Consider the following 21,816-nt stretch of genomic DNA (forward strand, 5'->3'; position numbering starts at 1 on the left):
CTGAGGGTTGCGATCCGTTGCCGGTCACAAAAAAAGAGACAAAAAGGAAAAAAAAAAAAAGCTGTAAACTCTGTTTTTAAAACAAAATTAATCGGTCTTGTCTGGGGCAGAGTCACACATGGTCAGTCAACCTGCAGAAGCAGCATCATGTCAAAGCTTGTTAGGTTCAGATTCTCTGGACCCGCTCAGACCGACTGAATCAGAATCTCCAGAGGTAGGGCCAGAAATCTGTATTTTTATTAAGCTCTCCAGCTGATTCTTACAAAGAGTGCACTATTTGGGGGCATAGATTGGCTTTACCATCTTAATTTGAGCATTATGAAGAACAAATACATAGTCAAGAATGCATAAGTTAAAATTCACTAAAGATTGTATAGCAACTATGAATTTTATTTCTCCCCCTCCCTGAATTTTAATTTCTTTGGATGTTTCTAGGTAAACAATGATTACTAATTATCTCAATATTGTATTCGTCCAAGGTCCTGAAGTCAGTTATCGATTTTAGATAACATAATTAAATTATCATTAAAGAATAATACAATCACTGTTAATAATAAGAATCTGACAGAGAAATAGAACCACTTAAAACTTTACCCAGTTAGTGCAGGTAGAATAACTCCATAGGTTCACATAACTTTCAGTTTTGTCTGAGATTTGCAGGGACAAAATGTATAAAGACACTAGTTACTTAAATGATGATTCAACTTAATTATAAATCTATGTTTACATTTAGCACTCGTAAAAATTAGTGTAAATAATAGTAAGCTATATGACTCATAAACAATTTTAAGGAATTCAGGTGATTTCTTCAACTTAGCCTTTTTATTTAAACAAAATCCAGAGTCTTGCATGAATTAAAATGACATATTTAAATGTTTTTGGGGGGCTGGCCTGTGGCTCACTCAGGAGAGTGTGGTGCTGACAACACCAAGTCAAGGGTTAAGATCCCCTGACCGGTCATCTTTTAAAATAAATAAATAAATAAATGTTTTTTTTCTCTCAGTGGCAAAATCAAGTCATATTGCCATCTTTTAAACTCCCAAATCTCCAAACAATTTAACTTATCAAAAGTTTGCCTCGATTAGGTGAACAGCAGTCCCCCCTTATCCACAGGGGGTACCTTCCAAAACCCCTGGTGGATGCCTGAAACTTCAGATAATACTGAACCCTATCCTGTATATTCTATATTTTTTTGTATACGTATGTACTTATGATAAAGTTTAATTTATAACAGGCATAGTAAGAGACTCACAAGAATAATAATAAAATAGAACAATTATAACAGTATGCCAGCATCACCACTCTTGCGCTTTGGGACCGTTATAAGTAAAATAACAGTCGCTTGAGCACAAGCGCTGTGATACTTCGACAGTTGATCTGATAACCAGGACGGCTGCTAAGTGACTAANTTAATTGTTGGCTTGATGTCAACTTGCATAGCTTCATTCTTTATCTTCGATTCATCAGAGATACCAGAGCAAATAGCCAAAGGTAGCTTTTTCCCTTTTTCTATTAAAACAAAACAAAAGAAACAAAACAGACAAACAAAAAAAAAACTCTCCAGATAAATTATATTAGAGAAATGCCATTTAAAATTTTGCCAACAACAGTTATTTACATAGTTATTTAAATAAATTTTAGGGGGGAAGAAGACTTAACAACTACAACTCCTTGAAGTTGATACGACAAGCAAACAGAAAGGACATTGTTGGGTGGGAGAGGGGAGAGGGAGGAGGGAGGGGGGTTTCGGTAATGGACCACAATAATCAACCTCATTGTATATCAATAAAATAAAATTAAGAAAGAAAAAATAAATAAATAAAATAAAATTTAAAAAAATAAATAAAATAAAATGCTTTAATTAAAAAAAATAATAATAAATAAATAAATTCTAAATTTTTGTTAGAGTATAATTCACCTTCTGAACAAAGTTTTAAAAATTCATTTAGTCCAATTTAATCTTTTTCACTTGGCAGGCCATGTTTTCAAGTAGATAACTACCATAAGAATCAGACTACTATTTACTATATTTCCTTAACCAAATGTAATTTTTGGCTCCATTCTCTTTTTTTTTTTTTCGGACGGCTGGCCGGTACAGAGAACTCCATCCTCTTTGAAAATGCCGTGAACACTTTAATTTTCTCCCAGCCCGGCATCTTAAAATTTTTTAAATGTGTTTTGTTTTAACGCCCGTTGCTCTTCAGCATGTGGTTCCCAGGCAAGCAGAATCAGCTCCACTTGGGAACTTATTAGAAATGCAGATTCCCTGGTCCCACTGCAGACCTGCTGAGTCATAATCTGCATTTTCACAGTATTTCCAGGGGATGCATATGCACTTTGCAGTTTGAGGAACACCTGGAGCGGTCTCTGGGAGCTAGTCCATGGAGCCTCAAGTCAGCTCCACCGAATCTGAGAGGCTTACACCCTGTTCTGAAGGTGGACTGGCCTCCCTTTTTCAAAGGTAATCTCCAAAGGAATCGACCTTCCTTTGCTTGCGTGACGTGTCCACACCAGTCTTTGAAGACCAATGGCTTCTCTGCTTGCTCTCATCCAGGATCAGAAAGGCCAGGGTTTCTTCTCTCCTGGGAACCTACAATCCCCTTGGATTCCCCTTCCCCCTCTCTCTAGTCACATAAAAGGGGGGAAGCAAAAGAAGTACAGTCGAAGTACTCCAATCCACGTGAATAGATCTGAAGACATAAGGACCAGTGAGAAAAGGCAAGTCTCAGAGTATGTATATGGAAATGACAAAGACATCTGGCTATATGCTAGCAGCTGCCTCTGAGCAAGGGAGGAGGACAGTACAGCAGGAGATGGGGAAGCCAACGAGGCCAGGCCTCCTGTGAGACCAGAGCAGGAGAGGGTCTGAGAAGTCCATCAGGCTTCTGTGGCCCTCTTGCCTCTCCTCTCAACCCATCCCAACCCACCACTGCAAGGGTGTTCTGCCATGTGGGCCCCATTCTGACCCCGTGGCCTCTCTGATGTCCATACAGCCTAGCATAGTGGCTTTAGTAGCTGAATTTACTAGACAGAATGACTGTCTGAGACACAGAGCTGGGGCAGAGGCCAGAATGAAGAGAAGTGCTTGGGAACTTCTCTAAGTCAGCTGTCCTCTCGTTAGGTTACTATACCCCTGAGAGCGCAGGAAGATTTTTCAGGGACTGGCAGGCATAGACAACTTTAAGAGAAATCTATTTCCGGATCCTCACTTCCGTATGAACTCCTTTCTAAAAACCAGCTGCCTGAGAATGTGCCAGGGGGGTCAGGGGTACCAATGCCCCATCTCATCTCCTTTTCAAGTTTTCCTTTTCCCACCTCATAAAAGACAAGCATCAGGCTGGCTGGTTAGCTCACTTGGGAGAGTGTGGTGCTGAGAACACCAAGGTCAAGGGTTCAGATCTCCTTACCTGCCAGCAGCCAAAAAAACAAACAAAAAAGACAATCATGTACACCTGCCATACAATCCAGCCATTCCACTTCTAGGAATCGACCCAAGAAAAAAGGAAATATATGTCCATACAAAGATTTATATATGATTGTTCATAGCACTTTTACTTGTAATAGCCAAAATTTGGAAATAACCCAGATATGTATCAACAGATGAATGCACAAATAAATAGTGGTACATCCACACAATGGAATATCACTCAGTAATAAAAAAGAATGAACTATTGATACACACAACATGTATCAATAATTGCACTAAGTGAAATAAGCCAGACAGCAATAGAATGCATACCGTATGATTCCATCCATATAAAACTCTAGAAAATGCCAACTAATCTATAGTGACAGAAAGCAAATTGGTGGCTGCCTAGGGATGGATATGTTCACAATCTTGCTTGCAGTGATGGTTTCACAGGTGTCAAAACTTAGCACATTGCATAGTTTTAATATGTACAGTTTATTGTATGTCAAGCATACCTTAATAATGCCGGTTTTTTTTTTTTTTTTTTAAAAAGGAAAGCATACCTCTCACCTATCCTGAAATTTATCACAAAACCTCAGGGGCAGAGGAAGGGGCAATTTTAGAATATATTGTCCCAGGGAAGAGTCCTTTGGGAAGAAATCAAGAAATACCGAAGGGGGTTTGCTGTATTTTATCTAGGTTCCAAATTCCAGCAAAACACTGAGCTCTCTCTATCCATTACTTTCCTATCTGTCTACTGTCCATCCATCTGTCCATCCAACCAACCATCTGTCCACCTTTCTACCTATGAGCTAGTTCGTGAGTATGAGTGTATATTAACACTTTCATATGAATAGAAAAATGAAGTCGGGCTGGCCGGTTAGTTCAATCAGCAGAGCATGGTGGTGATAATAACACCAAGGTCACAGTTCTGATCCCCTTACTGGTCACCAGCCAAAAAAAAAAAGAAGTTAGATTCGGGTTGCCATCTAAATGTTCTTATCCCATGTTTAAACTACTGCAAAAACATAAATAAATAAACTATCGTACAAATGACACTTTGGAACATACTGCATATGTAAATATGCTTCAAATATATTTTTTGGCCATCGTGGAGCTGCAGACTTAACTCATCCAGTTTGTGGAGTCGGCGCTCCCTGTAATCCAAACAGCCCCACGGGATGGCGACACAGATGGGGACAGGGGTGGAGGGAGCGGGTCAGAATTCCATAGTGGAGAGGCCAGCAACCTCAAAAGGGGGTTGGGAAACAAAGGAATCCAAAGCCCTTAATTTAGTCTGAATCATTTTCTGAGTACCTGCAGGGCCGTGCTCCTCAGGGATGCCCTTTGCTGCAGAAGTGGGGCCTGAGGGCTGGCAGCGCCCTGGCTGCTGGGACTCCCCGGTGGGACAGGTCGTGTTGGCTGCTCCCTTGCAGTCACCACAGCCTCGCCCTGGGTGCCCACCAACTTCTGCGGAAGGAATGGAAGGACGCGTGGACCGCTGGGCGGCCAAGGCGGAAGGCACGGGTGGCTTGTGTGAAAAATTTTAGAGACTAGGTACCATGCAGGGTGGCCTTGGGCTGGACTGGTAGCTCTTGAAATTGCTAAAGCCCAGGGCTTGTGGTTGATGAATGGATCAGAGGTGACAACCCAATGGAGACTCAGAGAGGAGTCAGAAGGGGGTCAGAGGTCACTCATGTGACTCCAGGCGTGTGTCAAGCCCTGCTGGGTGAAACAGTCTCTGTGACTTCAATGTGGGGGGGTAGGGGGATGGATATCAAAAAATGCCGTTATCATTTCTAGGATGACCTTACCAGATCCTCAGGATTTTTACCCTGCAAGTATAGTTGACTCTCCATATCCCTGGGTTTTGCATCCACAGATTCAACCAACCATGGTCTGTGGAATATAACAATAAAAAATAACAGTACAACAATAAAAAATAATACAAATTAGAAAACAGTAGGGGGCTGGCCGGTTGGCTCAGTTTGGTTAGAGCGTGGTGCTGATAACACTAAGGTCCAGGGTTCATCCCTGTACTGGCCAACCGCCAAAAAAAACACGCACACAAGAAAAACAATACGGTATAACGACTGTTTATACAGCGTTTACATTGTATTAGGTATTATAAGTAATCTAGAGATGACTTAAAGTATATGTAGGCTATATGCAAATACTAGGCCATTTTATATCAGGGGCTTGAGCATCCGCGGATTTTGTAGGAGGGGTCCTGGAACCAATACTGCGCGGACACCCGAGGGATGATTATAATTTTGATGAAATTTACAGTGATCAAAGAGGTGGCCTCGGCATAACTGAGTCACTGATTGGATCTATAAGCGGAGGACTTCGTTTGTTTAAAGACTCAGACCACAGAGCAAAACCGGTTGAGTTCAAATCTAGGATCTGTGGCTGACTGTGTCCTCCAGCAAGTACTTAACCTCTCTGAGCCTCAGTTTCTGCATCATGTGACGACAATTATAAAATCTACCTCCTAGGACCGTGGTCAGGATGAAATCGACTAATTAATGTAAATTGCTTCCTGCACAGTGGAAACATGGGAATCTTTGCATTGGTGCCCGACGGCGCCTAGACGGTAACTGCATCACTCTCCCGGGAGACCAAGGTGGCGGGCGGGTTGTGCCCCTGAGACCCGCCCCTAAAGGGCGTGGCCGACCGAAGGCGTGACTCTGGGGGCCGAGTACATCCGGCCGGGCGCTATAAGAGCCCAGGCCTGCGTCCTGCAGCTCACTGCGGGTTCTTCTCTGTTCGCGACAGGTGCGGTTCCCCGGCCCACGCTCTGGATCTACATCTGGTGAGTCTGCGCCTCCAAATGAAGAAGAGAACCTCGGTGTGGTGGGGTGGGAGATCTAAAACTCCAAGGTGGAGGGATCCACTCCAGGGGATCCACTAACCGGGCAGGACAAGGCAGAGGTGTCCAAAACGGTTCATTTTCTCAGGGACTTGTTTACTGAGCACCTCCATCCCTTTCAGGTGCGACTGCTCCTGTCGGCTGCGGTCCCTGAGGGCCCCTCGAGGGCACATTCACTGCCTGTCTGGTGTACCGGAGTCCCCAGACCACGGCCTGATCTGGGCACCCGCGAACGTCGGTGGAAGAGATGGAAGGATGCGGAGAACGCAGAACGTGAGGAGCCTGAGTCAGAGCGCCTGGGTGAGTTCCGGTTGAAATACTGGAGAACAGGAGAAGTGGGTGTAGCCCGCGGAGGGGACTCGTTTTAAAAATCCCTTAAGCCGGGAAGGGATCCCTCTGCTTTCCTGAGGGCCTCGTTGGGGGACAAGAAGTCCTCCATTGGGTCCCAGTGTTCTGCGGGCCCCGGCGGGCTCCGTCAGGCCTTGCTTGGGACCAAACACCACTCTCCGCTCAGAGGAGCCTCCAGTGCGACAGTGGGGGAGGGGAATGGTTGGAAAGGGAGTCCAAGAGCAGGACGCTATTAAAGGTTGATTTCAATGAGGACGTCATCTTAGAGACTGCCTCGGTTGGGTTTTGTTTTTGTACTTTTTTTCCAAAAAATTTTATTGTGTTCAAATACACGTAACAGGAACTTATCATCTTCACCAGTTTTAAGTGTATGGTTCATTGGTATTAAATACGTTCACAATGTGCAACCATCACCACCATCCATCTCCGTAACGCTTTTCTTCTTGTAGAACTGAAACTTCATACCCATTAAACAGTAACTCTTCATCCCCTCCCCGCAACCAGTTCTGTCTGTATATGATTTTGACTACTCTTAAGTAGCTCCTATAAGTGGAACCACACAGTATTTGTCTTTTTGTGACTGGCTTATTTCACTTAGCATAATATTCTCAAGGTTCGTCCATGTGGTAGCATATGTCCGAATTTCTTCCTTTTTAAGGCTGAATAGTATTCCACTGTTTGTGTATACAGTTGTACCTGGTATCGATGGTTTCGCTTTCCTCAGGTTTCCAGTTTGAGTTACTGGTGGTTTCAGTTACCCACAGTTAACTAGGATCCGAAAAAAGATGAGTACAGCACAATAAGAATTTTTTTTTTTTTTTCTTGATCTTAACCCTTGACTTGGTGTTGTCAGCATGATGCTCTCCCAAGTGAGCTAACCGGCCATCCCTATATAGGAATCCAAACCTGTGGCCTTGGTGTTATCAGCACCACACTCTCCCAAGTGAGCCACGGCCGGCCCTCATACATTCTTTTTTATTGAAACATAATTGATTGTACATATCTGTGGGGTTGAATATCAATACCTGCATGCAATATGTGTTGCTCAAATCAAGATAATTAGTATATTCAACTTTGTGCAATGTAATCATTTTTTGTGGCCCTTTACCAATTCTTGCTAACAGTGATACATTTTGAATACAGCCTGTGGGAATTATCATGGTATCTCTCTGCTCTGAGAGTCAAGACAGGGCAGGAGAGACTGGGCTTTGATGGCAGGGATAGGAAAAGAGCATATTAGATAGGACAGACTGTAACTCAGCTGCATGGAGCAGGCTGAGCAAGGGATAGAACAGGGACATGGCAAAACTGAGTGGACTGGTCTGGCTGAGTAGGGCAAAAGCTGGGAAGAGGCACACAGGATGGAAAAGATGCGAGGCTATCCAGATGGTGGGTTTTGGGAGCTAATTGTAAGCCTGACACCAGATGTATAGGAAGCCAGGAGGTTACGGATGCCCGCTTTGAACAGAAGTATAAACCTTGACCATGTGCACAGTTAGGCCTCTGTCTCTAAAGAAGCTGCTTCTTGGAATGTGTCTTAGTCCATTCCATTCAGGCTTCTGTAACAAAGTACCATAAACTGGGCAGCTTACAAACAACAGAAATTTGTTTCTCACAGTTCTGGAGCTGGGAAGTCCAAGATCAAGGTGCTGGTAGATTCAGAATCTGAGAGGGAGGGCCTGCTTTCTGTTTCATAGATGGCATCTTCTAGCTGTATCCTCTCAGGGTGGAAGTGAAGAACTCTGGTCTCTTCAGCCTCTTAGAAGGGCACTAATCCAATTCATGAGGTCTATGCCTTCAAGACCTAATCACCTCCCAAAGACCCCATCTCCTAATATGGTAATTAGGTTTCAGCACATGAATTTTCAGGACACACATTCAGTCCATAGCAGAATAGTTTCTGGAAGCTGGTGCTTTCCAGAATGGTCTTCAGGAAGCTAGAATCCCTGGGTACCCCCAGGAAGTCTCTGAAAAAATGTCCACAGTGGGTGCAGATCTGTGAGGACCCATAGCCAGATAGGTCTAGTTCAAGTTAAGAGTCTTCCACCTGTGCCCTTCCAGGGAGGTGAAGTGACTTTTTTTTCTTATTTAAAATGGGATTAATCATGACTCCTATCTTCTGGGGGCATGGTGGAAATGAAATGAGATAATATGTTTGAAAGTTCATTCATTTAGCTGAATCTCCAGTAATGGGAGGCAGGGCATCTTTGGAAAAGTGTCTGGGGTGAGGGGATGGTGAGGCATTCATGCATTCATCTAGATTCTTGCTTCCACTGATAGATAGGAGTAGCACGGTAAGAGTTTGCATTTTAGAAATGTTACTCTGACTGCGTGTGTGGGATGCACTGGATGGAGTCAATTCCAGAGTTAAGGATTGCAGGCTTCTAGGCAAGAGATGATGGTGGGCTAGACTAGGATAGTATCAGCAGGGATGGATAAAGCAGGGTGTAAGAAATTGAGATTTGAGCTGGAATGGACTCTGATATGCTAACTTTTTTGCAGGATCTCACAACTGAAGATCCAGTGCAGTCATCAGGAACAGGAGAGATGGATTCCTTCCTCCAGGAAATTGAGGAGTTACTCCAAGGCTTCTGTGAGCCACATAAGGAAGAGGCAAAAACCCCAGCTGTGCCACAGCCACAGCTCTATGTGCCTCTGACTACCCATGGTGGGGACAGTCAACATGGGTCAACCCAGAGCCAGGTGATGCCTCCCTTGAGGCCCACAGTGATGACTTTTGCATGTTCTAACATTGCTGGGACATTTCTTACCCAGAACTCAACAGCAGCCCCTGTTAAAGCCCTTGATATGCCCCTTGGATACCTAAGTGAGACTTTTTCCATGAGCGAGAAAGTAACTTCCTTTGATCAGATGAAACCCACAGCAGGCTCCCAGATGGCGGAAATCACTGACATCCCAAGGACATCACTCACTGATTGCCAGAAGACAACCATCACTGCAAGCGAGGTGCTCATCTCCAGTGAAGGTAGCCAGATGAAGACCCTATGTGGTGACCAAACCCTCAGTGGGAACCAGATGACAACTCTATGTGGAGATCAGATGAAGACCCTCAATGATAACCAGATTCTCTATGGAAACCAGATGGCAGCTCTTACACAGGGCCATGTGATGACCTTCTGTGGTGACCACACACTCACTGAAGGCCATACAATGACTTCCAGTGGTGACCAGATGACAAACTTTAAAGGGGGCCAGATGTTGACCTCCATTGGTAACCAGACCCTCTATGGAGATCAGATGATGACCTCCAGTGGTGACCAGACCCTGTATGGGAGTCAGATGACAACGTTCGGTGGTGACCAGATCCTCTATGAGGGCCAGATAACAGCCTCCGGTGGTGACCAGACCCTCAGTGGTAACCAGAAAACAACCTTTAAAGGAGGCCAGATGATGACCTCTGTTGGTAACCAGGCCCTCCATGGGGGTCAGATGAAGACCTCTGGTGGTGAACAGACCCTCAGTGGTGAGCAGATGACAACCTTTAAAGGGGACCAGATGATGACCTCCATTGATTACCAGACCCTCTATGGGGGTCAGATGACGACCTCCAGTGGTGACCAGACCCTCTATGAGGGTCAGATGATGATCCTTAATGGAGGCCATATGACAACCTTCACTGATGACCATGCTCTCTATGGAAGCTATATGATGTCCTATCCATCCTTATCATTGCCATATCCAGGATTCCTATACTTTTCAAGTCCCCATTTGATCCAAGCACAACTCCCAGAAATGCAGAAGTGTAACTTCAATATCCCAGGCTGTCAGTTCCAGAATAATCCTGACATCTTGAAGCCCTACATCTGCACCTACCAGGACTGTAGGAAATCTTATTTAAGGTCTTCCCACCTCCGAATCCATGAGCGGAAACACACAGGTGAGTGATGGCCCAGGAGCAGAGAGGGGCAAGTGGCTACAGATTGTGCCTTTATAAAGCTTTGGGATCATTGGAGATTGTTGCCACCTCCTTTAAGCCTGGGACCCCTGAAGATTCTAGAAAAGTTTGGCAAGTTTGACAGGCTTTAGTCCCAGGCCAGAGCCAGTCTGACTGCAGCCTTTTGTGATGTTGACCATGCTGGGATGATGGGAATAAGTGGAGGAATTTGTCTGGCCCCTTAAGGATGTTCTTGACCTGACCTCTACTGGGACTGTCACTTCATGGACCACCTCTTAGGCCCAACAGACCTCCTGCACTGACTTTCCTGCTAGTCCCTGCCTCTCCTAGTTTTCTTTTTCTTTACCTCCTTTCTCTCCTTGACACTTGTCGCCTTGTCCTTCCAGCTCGTGCTGCCCTCCTTCCCTTCCTCTTTCACTCACCCCCTCCAGTTTCCTCTTCTCTGGTTCTCCTTCTCCCTCCGGTTCTCTTTTTCTTCTTGTTCATTTTCAATGTCCCTGCCCCACCCTTCCCTGAAGTATGACAAGTCTCTCTCTCTCTGGTCCAGGGGAGAAGCCCTACGTCTGCAATGTGACAGGATGCACATGGAAATTCTCCCGCTCGGATGAGCTCAGCAGACATAAGAAAACGCACAGTGGGGAGCGGCCCTACCTGTGTTCTAAATGCTACAAGAATTTTGCCCGATCCGATCACCTAAAGCAACATCAGAGAATCCACAGATAATTTTCACCCAGGACTGTGAACCTCTCAGCCCATAAGGAAATGTGTACAGCCAAAAGATTCTCCCTACTGAACATTTGTTTCCTTGGTACCCAGCACTGTGCCAGCACATAGCAGATGCTTAATATTATTTGTAAACTTTTTCTAGTTTTGTTTTTTTCTAAAACAATACAAAGAAAAAAAGGGGGCTGACCAGTTGGCTCACTTGGTTAGAGCGTGGTGCTGATAACACCAAGGTTAAGGGTTCTGATCCCTGTACCTCCCCGTACTAGCCAGCCACCAAATAAATAAAGTGCTGGCCAGTTAGCTCACTTAGTTAGAGCACAGTGTTATAACAGCAAGGTCAAGGGTTCCGATCCCTGTACCAGCTGGCTGCCAAAAAAATAAAAACATACAAAGGAAACATTCATGCATTTTCATATAAAAACTGGGTAATATATAACTCAATCAGAAGCATTCTCCATTCACTCCCCTCCCCAGGGGTAACTGCTTTTATCAGCGTGCTGTTAATGCGTCTACATCTTGCTTTGTGTATTTACTTCTGTGTGTACTTGTAAAAACGTATATGTGTAGATGACTAAAATTTATATCGGGCTGGCCAGTTAGCTGAGTTGGTTAGAGTGTGGTGTTATAACAGCAAGGTCAAGGATTCGGATCCCAGTACTGGCCAGCCAGCAAAAACAAAACAAAAATAAATAAAAGTTTATACATAGTTCAGACATGGACGGAATGTAGCATTCTTTCTTTTCTGTGTCTGAGCTCACGTTTCTTTGGATCTTCGTTCTTACGGGGCAAAGAGAGACGAGACACTCAGTCATGTCCAGTGTAAAGTGGCCTCAGGTTAAATGAAACTCGTTTAGATGAGTATTTAGTTTATGCAAAAGTTCGACCTCCCGACATGGTTGTTTCTCCTCTCAGGCAAAGTGTCTCCCTTCCCCTCTGCCTTTGCAATATGCTGGCAGGATACGGGGGTGATGGCACTGGGGAGGGGTGGTCAAGTGCTGGCCGCCAGGGGAGGGATTTAGCCTTCATTCCCCTGAGCCTTGGCCCTTTTCTTTATTGCTCCTGCTGACCTATGTGCAGCTGGGATGACCTGTGGCCTGTTTTTCTTTGCACGGATGTGGCTTGGTAACTGCTCTTGACATGTTGTCCATCTTTCCCTGCCGACAAGGTTCTTTTCCACACTCTTGAGGGCCCTGCTCTCTGAGATCTGCCCTTGACTCCCATCCAACTCCCGGTTTGTGTAGTATCTCCCTGGCAAAAAGGTCTGGGTAAAGTCCAGGGTGTGATCTGTCCCACTCATTTCCAAGGGGGCACTTTGAAAAGCGGTCTCCACCCAGAGCACTGAAAAGGAAGCAGACACGAATCCCTGATGCTTCCATTTCCCTGCGACATTGGAGCTGCTTCTTGATCCACCCACTCCCACCTCAGAGGCCCCAGAGTTAGATCCCTGAGCCTTTGAGGGACCCAGACAACATTTTAAAAATTATATTTTAGGGCCGGCCTGTGGCTCACTTGGGAGAGTGTGGTGCTGATAACACGGGTTCGGATCCCTATATAGGGATGGCCGGTTAGCTCACTTGGGAGAGCGTGGTGCTGACAACACCAAGTCAAGGGTAGAGATCCCCTTACCGGTCATCTTAAAACACAGTGTTATAACAGCACATATATTTTAATGTATATTTGAAATATATGAAATAATATCCGTAAGTTATAAGCATAAGAAAATGAACATCTGCAAGAGTCCATCACCCAATGTCATGTAATGTTGAGATGGCAAGTTAGGACAATGAGCCTTTATTTATTTAATGCTACAGAGCAAGCAAGAGGCAAAAAAAAATAGGGGCTGGCTCTCCACTGTTCTATCTTTCCCCATGGAACAGCACCAGGCAAGAGTTAAGTGACAGCATACATGGGGGGAATTCTCTCACTTCCCCTAAACAAAAGGCTCCCACCTTTTTATGGAGGGAATCAGGTGGGGGAGAAAGAGTGGAGAAGTACTGGGTCAGATGGGAAAAGTGCCTTAGCCAAGGCCCCTGAGAAAGAGGTCACTGCAGCGGCACCTGGGCTGTGAATGCAGCTGTGCATATGAGCATGGCAGGTCTGTGGTGGTGGGTGCAGGACAATTCTCCAGGTGACCTTGAACTGACCCAGTTCTCCCTCCTTTCTCACATGTAGTTCTCAAGAATAACTGTAGAATGTGCTTAGAATGCAACATCCCGAGATAAGGGTGAATTGGCCAGAACAGCCTGGGCTCTGTTCCTGTCCCCTCTAGAAATGGGATATCTTTAACATGTTAGCCCAGAAAACCACATGGCCCCAGGGTATAAAACCCAAGGTGGGCTGCTTTCTGGGATCTCTGCTGTGGTGCAAGTGGGGCACATGCAGTTGAGTCTCTCTCCCCCCAGGCAGCTATCATGACCCTCCGGAACCAGCTTACAATGTTATCCCTTGCTGCCTACCTGTAAGTAATAAACTTCCATCATGTAACTGTGTCTGGGTGTTGTCTCACCAGACTCAGACAAGTTGGTATCCAGTGCACAGTGAACCTGCTTCACAGTGAGGACCCTGAGTACCTGACTGTAAGTAACTTCATTCACAAGATTGCAATGCCCTGGTGTACCAAGGCTGTACCAAGTCTGGTGGGGGAAGACAGTTTCCTCCCATGAGGCCTGCCAGGCAAAGTCTTGTGATTACCTGTGGTTGGGCTTGAAAGATCATACATAGGACTTTGGCCTGGAGCTGGACTCAACTCCAGCCCTTGATCTATCAGGGCCTGAGCGAGAAGCATAGGCTACTCCATCACAGACTCAAACGAGCTGGATATTGGTTAATCCGTCTGAGGCAGCCGCACACCGGGCCATGACTGAAGTAATTCTGAACAGGGTGATGAGGCCTGCCTGAGTGCGGTCTGAACCCCACCTGCTTCCAGGCCAGGAAAAGGAGTCCCCAAGCTCATTGAGTCTACTCCAGAGATCCAGGAGGCCTTCTGTCTAAGCCTCCTAATGGACTATTCTGTTTTGCTAGTTCCATTGATCTAGGTGTCAGCAGTCGCACAGACCCCTCCTTGGCTGGCCAGCAGGAAGTCAAGGGTTAGCCAGTACTACTCGGGCCAAGGAGTTACAGCTGGTCTATTGGCTTCAAAGCTGATGTAGTATCATCAATAACCTCAATGGGCATCAAGGGCAGGTTGCACACAGCCTTTTCTAACTGGACGACCCTGATAGTGAGAATAACCACACAGTCTGTGAATGCAGGAGTGAGTGTAGGGGAGAAGGCCACCACCATTGCAGCCAAAATAACCCCGACAGAGGATCCTGTGCCCCCTCTTCCAGATGTCCTCATTACCCCCATCTCCAACAGGAACGAGTTGACATTTAGGGAGGTGTTTTGCTCCTGCAGAATCCAGTTGTGACAATGTATCAGCCATACATTAATTAGGTTGCTCTTGAGGCACCAGAACGGCCCTAACAGGCCAATAATTGCCTCAAAGGGTATGTGCCTTTTCAGGAGTTTATAGATCCAGAAGCCAAGCAGTGCCACTGGCCATGGTATTTTTCTGCCATAGGCTCCAGTTGGTGAATTGAGATTGCTGAAACCTGTAACACAAACAGCTAACGTGGATCCACAGGCCTCAGAGGAAGGACAGCTGGGTGGCCACTGAAGGGCCTCCAGGCATTTGGTTGGTAGAAGTCCCACCAAGGTAGCAGCCATTCTCGTAACCTGGCAGATGGGAGCCCTCAAGATCCCCACATGGACTATGCGAGAGCACCAGTAGCCAGATGGGCCCACCAATCACACACCCCCTTTGTATTTGTCAGGGCAGACAGAAAGCTCAGGAATCCATCTCTAGAATGAGATGTCATGTCCCTTCCCAGTGTGTGCCAGAGATTTCAATGGATCCTATGTTCTTGTACCTTCTCTGTGTTAATAGCCCAGCCATGTTCCTGCATGTGCATCTACAGAGGGACCTCAGCCTAACCCCCTAGGCCTGTCTATTTTTGAAAGCCAAGAGGGCCAGGTAAGATTGGCGGGGCTCTCAGATTCATCTCCAGGCCCACTGGGAGGGGCTGCTGGTCAGAACCCCTATGGCCACATACTTGGCCATGAGTCCCATGAGTTCTCAATCTCCACTGTGACTCTGTCACTGAGTAATCAAATTCAGAGATCTTTCTGGGAAGGCCTTTGCCCAGGTTGCCCAGGACAGGGCCCCAGGTTATTACTCTAGCACAGTTCTTTCTGCTCTTTTTGCTGTCTTGCCAGTGGCCACTTTTTCCATGACTGGGAATTTGTCAGCTTAACACTTGGATTGTTTCGTGGACCCAATGAAACAATGAGGAAGTTTAACTGGACCTGGAAACCAGAGAGAACAGCACAGACAAACTTAAGAACTGGGGGCTGGTTATGGAACTATTTGCAGTTCCTCACTGCAGACCCAAGAGACCACAAGGGGGCTCACAAGGCCACTATGGCCTCTGCAAGTGTGGTCCAAACATGTTTTTTAGTGGCAGGGAACTTGTCACAGGGGGGCCAAACCTGTCGGAGCCCAAATAGTTCCCAGGTGAGGAAGGAGAAGGTCCAGATGTTTGCACCTCTCTCCCCCTACTTCTCCTCCCCGGTGGCAAGGCAGCCACCGTCAGGGCATGCCACCATCAGAGGAGGAGGTTTGCAGTACGTGTCCCCCACGGCGCCACCCTCCATCACTAAGTGTAACTAGATTATCTTCTTCATTGTGGAGACAAATTAACTGAGCCTCTATGGTCTTTTGGGCCACTGGGAAAGCCACACCAAAGGGCTTCTCACGCTCTCACGGAAGGCATCAGTCTCAATCACACGCCGCGGCACAGGATGGCAGTCGGCTGGTGCCAGGGACTTGCATGATCCCTGGACGCCTCTCAGCACAGGGGGTGTCTCTGATGGTTTTGGGTCCCATCACCAGAGACTCTGAGTGGACAGGGGAATTGTCTCACTGTTGAGGAGCCCCGGACAAAAGGCTCCCACCCTTGATGCACCCCAGGGAACGTGAGGAAGAAAGAGGAGGAAGATCTAGGAGGGGAACGGTAGGTATCAAGTCGGAGTGGAGAAGAGCTCCTCAGCCAAGGTCCCCAGCCCATACGTGTGTGAGCACGGCTGGCCCTGGGCCTGTGGCCTGGACGGCCACTCCCTTGAGAAAACTTCAAAGCACTGGCCAGGAACCAAGTTGTGGGGGGAGGGGAGCCACCCCCCATAAGGCCTGCCAGGCAAAGCCTTATTATATTTGCCTACAATCAAGCCTGAAAAAAAAAAAAAAAATCACACACAGGATTTTGGCCTGGAGCCAGACTCCTCACCCAATTTAAGAATTAGGATATTATCTATTTATGTAACTGCCCCATCTTTCCTCTGTCTTCCAGCATTAATGACGATCCTGAATTTTGTATATATTAATTCCCTTGATTTTTCTTTTATAGATTGATCACAAATGCATGTATTCAAAAATAATTTATGGTTTTCTTATTTTGAGCTTCATAAATATTATATTAAGCCAGATATAGTGTTCTGGAGTTGGCTTGTTTTCAACCCAGCATTATAGCTCTAAAATTCATCCATGTTGTTGCTAAGACCGAATAAAAGAATCCGTAGCAACCCCAAACGAAACTTCTCTACATTATCAACACACTGGGGTGGGGGTGAGTTCTCTACATTATCAACACACTGGGGTGGGGGTGAGAGGCCAAAGAACTATGAGAGTGCACTGGGGTCTTACGTTCAGTGCAATAACTATAAAAAGAAAAGACAATAAAGCTGTCTCTCATTATCCAGATCTAATCTGTTGGATCATAAATTTTTAGACAAAAGGAGTCTATATTCCATTAACATAAGTACGAAAAAATAGTAACATATTCCCAACCCATCCAAAAACCTCAACCATTTTCTTCAAATTTCACTAAAATCCTTATATAACAATCCACTAAGGATTTCACATTAAATTCCCCAATTACATATTTATTTAAAACTTAATGAACTCATTAGTAGACACGGCAGTGTGCAGTATACAAGGATACCGTGCAATATTGGGGGTTTTTTAAATGTTTTTTTAAATTTTTTGATACTATGCAATATTGGATACTGATTACATTCTCCTTTCAAACCACAACAAACATGTTCTGTGATTGCATCAGTCTGAATCCAATCAACAGAGAGACAGCACACAGCGATTTATTTATTTATTTAATTTTTTGGTGGCTGGCCAGTATGGGGAATCAAACCCATGACTATACAGTGACTTAAACAGGGGAAGTTTTATATAAAGAATTTAAAATATAATAAAAGAATGTAAGATGTAAGAGAATAGAGAAATGAGGAAAGAAATCCTAAAATTCATATGGAACCACAAAAAGCCCAAATAGACAAAGCAATACTGAGAAAGAAAAAGTTGGAGACGTCACACTTCATGATCTAAAATTGTATTGCAAAGCTATAGTAATCGAAACATTAAGGGGCCGGCCCGTGGCTCACTCGGTAGAGTGCGGTGCTAATAACACCAAGGCCACGGGTTCGGATCCCATATAGGGATGGCCAGTTAGCTCACTGGGTGAGCGTGGTGCTCACAGCACCAAGTCAAGGGTTAAGATCCCCTTACCGGTCATCTTTAAAAAAAAAAAAAATTGTAGTACTGGCATAAAAGCAGACATATAGATCAATGGAATAAAATATAGAGCCCAGAAATAAATCCAAACATATTCGGTCAATTAATTTTTGACAAGGGCACCAAGAGGACACAATGGGGAGAGGATACATGGATGAACTTGGAGAAAGTCGCGTTACGTAAAATAAGCCAGGCACAGAAAGAGAAATACCTCATGTTCCCACTCGTAAGTGGGAGCTGAAAAAATAAAAAAAGAATGAATGAATCACAATAATATGTTGAGCTTTTAAAAGGAGAGAACAGAACTGTGGTTATCAGAGGTGGGAAAGGGGGAGGGGGGGCTAGCGAGAAATTGATTTAAGGGTCACAAAGACTGATTACATTTCATAAAGATGACAATAGTAATTATCCTGATTTGATCATCGCGTATTGTACACAGCTATTGATATCCAACTGTGTATCCCACAAGTATGTAGAATCAATTACCTGTCAATTTTAAAAAGTTAAAAAAACAAAGACTCAAAAATAATAATAATTGCTCTTGGGAAAATTGGATTTCCACATCAAATGAAATTGGACACATCTTACACCAAACACAAAGATCAACTCAAAATGGATAAAAGACTGAAATGTAAGACCTGAAACCATAAAACTCCCAGAAGGAAAAGCTCCTCAACATTGGCCTTGGCAATGATTTTTTTGGATATCACAGCAAAAGCTCAGACTACAAAAGTAAGAATAGAAAAATGAGACTACACCAAACTATAAAGCTTCTGCACAGCAAAGGAAATAATCAACAAAATAAAAAGGCATCCTATAGACTGGGAAAAAATATTTGCAAAGCACATACTTGATAAGGGGGGTTAATATCCAAAATTTATAAAGAACTCTTACAACTCAGTAGCAGAAAACCAAATAACCCAGCTTAAAAAATGGGCAGAAGATCTGAACAGACGTTTCTCCAAAGAAGACATAAAAGTGGCCAACTGGTATATGAGAAAGTGTTTAACATCACTAATCATCGGGGAAATGCAAATTAAAACTACCTCACACCTAGAAGAATGGCTATTATCAAAAAGACAAGAGATAACAAATGTCGGCAAGGATGTGGAGAAAATGGAACCCTAGTGCACTGTTGGTGGGAATGTAGATTGGTACAGCCATTATGGGAAACAGTATGAAGGGGCCTAACAAAACTAAAAATAGAACTAACTACACAACCCAGCAATCTCTCTTCTGGGTGTATACCCAAAGGAGTTGAAACCACCACCTTGTAAAGATGTCTGCATTTTCATGTTCCCTGCAGCATTATTCACAATACTCAAGATAAGGAAACAACCTAAATGTCCATCAATAGACGAACGGATAAAGAAAATATGGTATATATGAGTATATACAATGGATTATTATTCAGCCTTAAAAAATAAAGACAGTCTGCCATTTGCCACAACATGAATGGACTTGGAGGATATTATGCTAATTGAAATAAGCCAGACGCAGAAAGAAAAATATTGCATAATCCCCATTATACGTGGAATATAAAAAAAGCTCAAATACACAGAGATAGAGGATGAAACAGTGGTTACCACGGGCACAGTGGGTAGGGGAGGAAATGGGGAGATGTAGGTCAAAAGATACAAAATAGCTGATACAGAGGATGAACAAGTTTAGAGATCTAATATACGACATGAGGACTAAAGTTAGTAGAATTGTATTGTATTAAGGATTTTTTAAAAATAAGTAGATTTTTTTTTTTTTTCAAAAGATGACCGGTACGGGGATCTTAACCCTTGACTTGGTGTTGTCAGCACCACGCTCAGCCTAAAAATAAGTAGATTTTTTTTTTTTTCAAAAGATGACCGGTAAGGGGATCTTAACCCTTGACTTGGTGTTGTCAGCACCACGCTCAGCCAGTGAGCGAACCGGCCATCCCTATGTGGGATCCGAACCCGTGGCCTTGGTGTTATCAGCACCGCACTCTCCCAAGTGAGCCACGGGCCGGCCCAATAAGTAGATTTTAAGCTGTTCTTGTCACACACAAAAAAGTAACTATGAGATGATAAAAATGATAAAAATGTTCATCTGCTTCACTATAGTAACCATTTTACTCTCTATACAAGTACGTATCCTGTAACATCATGTCTATACCTCAAAGAGACACAATAAAATTTATTTTTAAAAAGGAGAGTGATTAAGTTAAAATAAGGCCATTAGGGTGGGCCCTAATCCAATCTGACTGATGTCCTTATGAGAAGAGGGAATTTGGACACACAAGCAGATGCGCACGCTCAGAAGAAAGACCCCGCCTGAGGACACAGAGAGAGGCGGCCACCTGCAGGCCAAGGAGAGAGGCCTCCGGAGAAACCAAACCTGCTGACACCTTGATTTGGAGCTTCTAGCCTCCACAGCTGTGAAAAATAAATTTCTATTCTTCAAAAAACAAACAAAAAGATGTAAGAAAACACTATATTGGTACCCTGGGGCTGAGAGTACCCAAGAAAGGACAAACCTGGAAAATGAATCTTCTCTCTAAGGCGGGCGTTCAGATCTCACTGGAGAAGATGCAGCTGCAGAACGTGGATGGCAGAGAAGTTTCCTGGTTTGCAGTGACTGGGGCAGCAGAGCTGGTCCACAGTCACTGGACAAGCAGGAGGCAACCTCCAGGTGCTGGTGACCGTGGACGCTCTCTTCTTCTGTTGCACCTGGATTGCAGGCACAGTTAGGAACCCTTCTCTAAATTCTGCTTATGGAGGAATTCACTAATCTTTTTTCTAGTACTTGTATGCTTTTGTATTTTACTTTTAGATACATGCTCCTTTTAGAGTTTCCTCTTGTGTACAGAATGAGATATACACCTAATTCTAGCTTTTGCTAATTGGTTAACCAGTTGTCCCAAGCAGAATTTCTTAAAGATCATCTTTGCTTCAATGATTTGAGATATCACTTTTATCATATACTTATTTTTCATATGTACTTGTATCTATTGTTTATGGACTTTCTATTTCATTCTACTGTTCTGTCTGTCCACACTATCCGTTGACCTTGCAGCCCCAGCCCAACCTGGTGGTCACCATCCTGCAGCTGTCTCAATACAGACACTGCATACTTCAGGCCTCCCACCCACACCATTGCCTGCAGATCTCCCACTGACTCCCAAGGTTTGTCTCCCATGACTCTCCCAACACCACAGCCCTAACATCAAGGACACTGTGTCATCCATTGCCTCCTGCCCACACTAGGACCTGCACTCCCTCCCATGCACCTGCCCTCTGTCCACAACTGTGCTGGCACCAGGGACCACAGCGGGGGTTTGGAGGGGACCTAGAGAATGGAGGAGTCAGGAGTTCTTAGCTCAAATGCCCCATCCCAAGCACAACACCTCATAATCTGCTCGACTGTGCAGACCACCATCATCTGCTGCCTCCTACCATATACAGTCACCTACTCTTACACCCAGAATTTTCCATCCATCCTCCACACAAAGCAACCAATATAGGCTTCCCAATTGCAATTGTAATCATCTGTTTCTGGCTCATCCTTTCCTGCACTTAGCCCAGAGCTTCAGAAAGAGCTGGATCCAGTGACCACTTGGCCAACTTTATCCCCAGCACCGAGACCCCTGGACACCCAGAGGAATAAAAAGGGTTCCAACACTGAGTGAGGTCAGTGTCCAAAGGCCTTTGCAAAATCTTCCCCCTTTCTAGTTATTTCCCATCCTTTTCCCAAGCCAGACCTCCCACTGACTCCCAAGGTTTGTCTCCCATGAGTCTCCCAACACCACAGCCCTAACATCAAGGACACTGTGTCGTCCATTGCCTCCTGCCCACACTAGGACCTGCACTCCCTCCCATGCACCTGCCCCCTGTCCACAACTGTGCTGGCACCAGGGACCACAGCGGGGGTTTGGAGGGGACCTAGAGAAT

General features: G+C 44.9%; 1 protein-coding gene and 1 pseudogene across 1 annotated transcript in view; both read left to right on the forward strand.

Moving 5' to 3' along the window:
- LOC103588649 overlaps positions 1–11,468 on the forward strand; it is a 15,386-nt gene extending 3,918 nt beyond the window's left edge. Inside the window, exons 2-5 of the mRNA XM_008570400.1 lie at positions 6,075–6,224; positions 6,404–6,581; positions 9,132–10,527; positions 11,093–11,468. Coding sequence (XP_008568622.1) covers positions 6,075–6,224; positions 6,404–6,581; positions 9,132–10,527; positions 11,093–11,268 — 1,900 coding nt within the window. The 3' untranslated portion in view covers positions 11,269–11,468. The remainder of the gene's footprint in view (positions 1–6,074; positions 6,225–6,403; positions 6,582–9,131; positions 10,528–11,092) is intronic.
- A 2,214-nt stretch (positions 11,469–13,682) lies between these two features.
- Positions 13,683–21,816, forward strand: part of LOC103588650 — a 12,371-nt pseudogene continuing 4,237 nt past the window's right edge.

Source organism: Galeopterus variegatus, unplaced genomic scaffold (assembly GCF_000696425.1).
Source record: "Galeopterus variegatus unplaced genomic scaffold, G_variegatus-3.0.2 Scaffold598, whole genome shotgun sequence".
In the NCBI taxonomy this organism is placed as follows: Eukaryota; Metazoa; Chordata; class Mammalia; order Dermoptera; family Cynocephalidae; genus Galeopterus; species Galeopterus variegatus.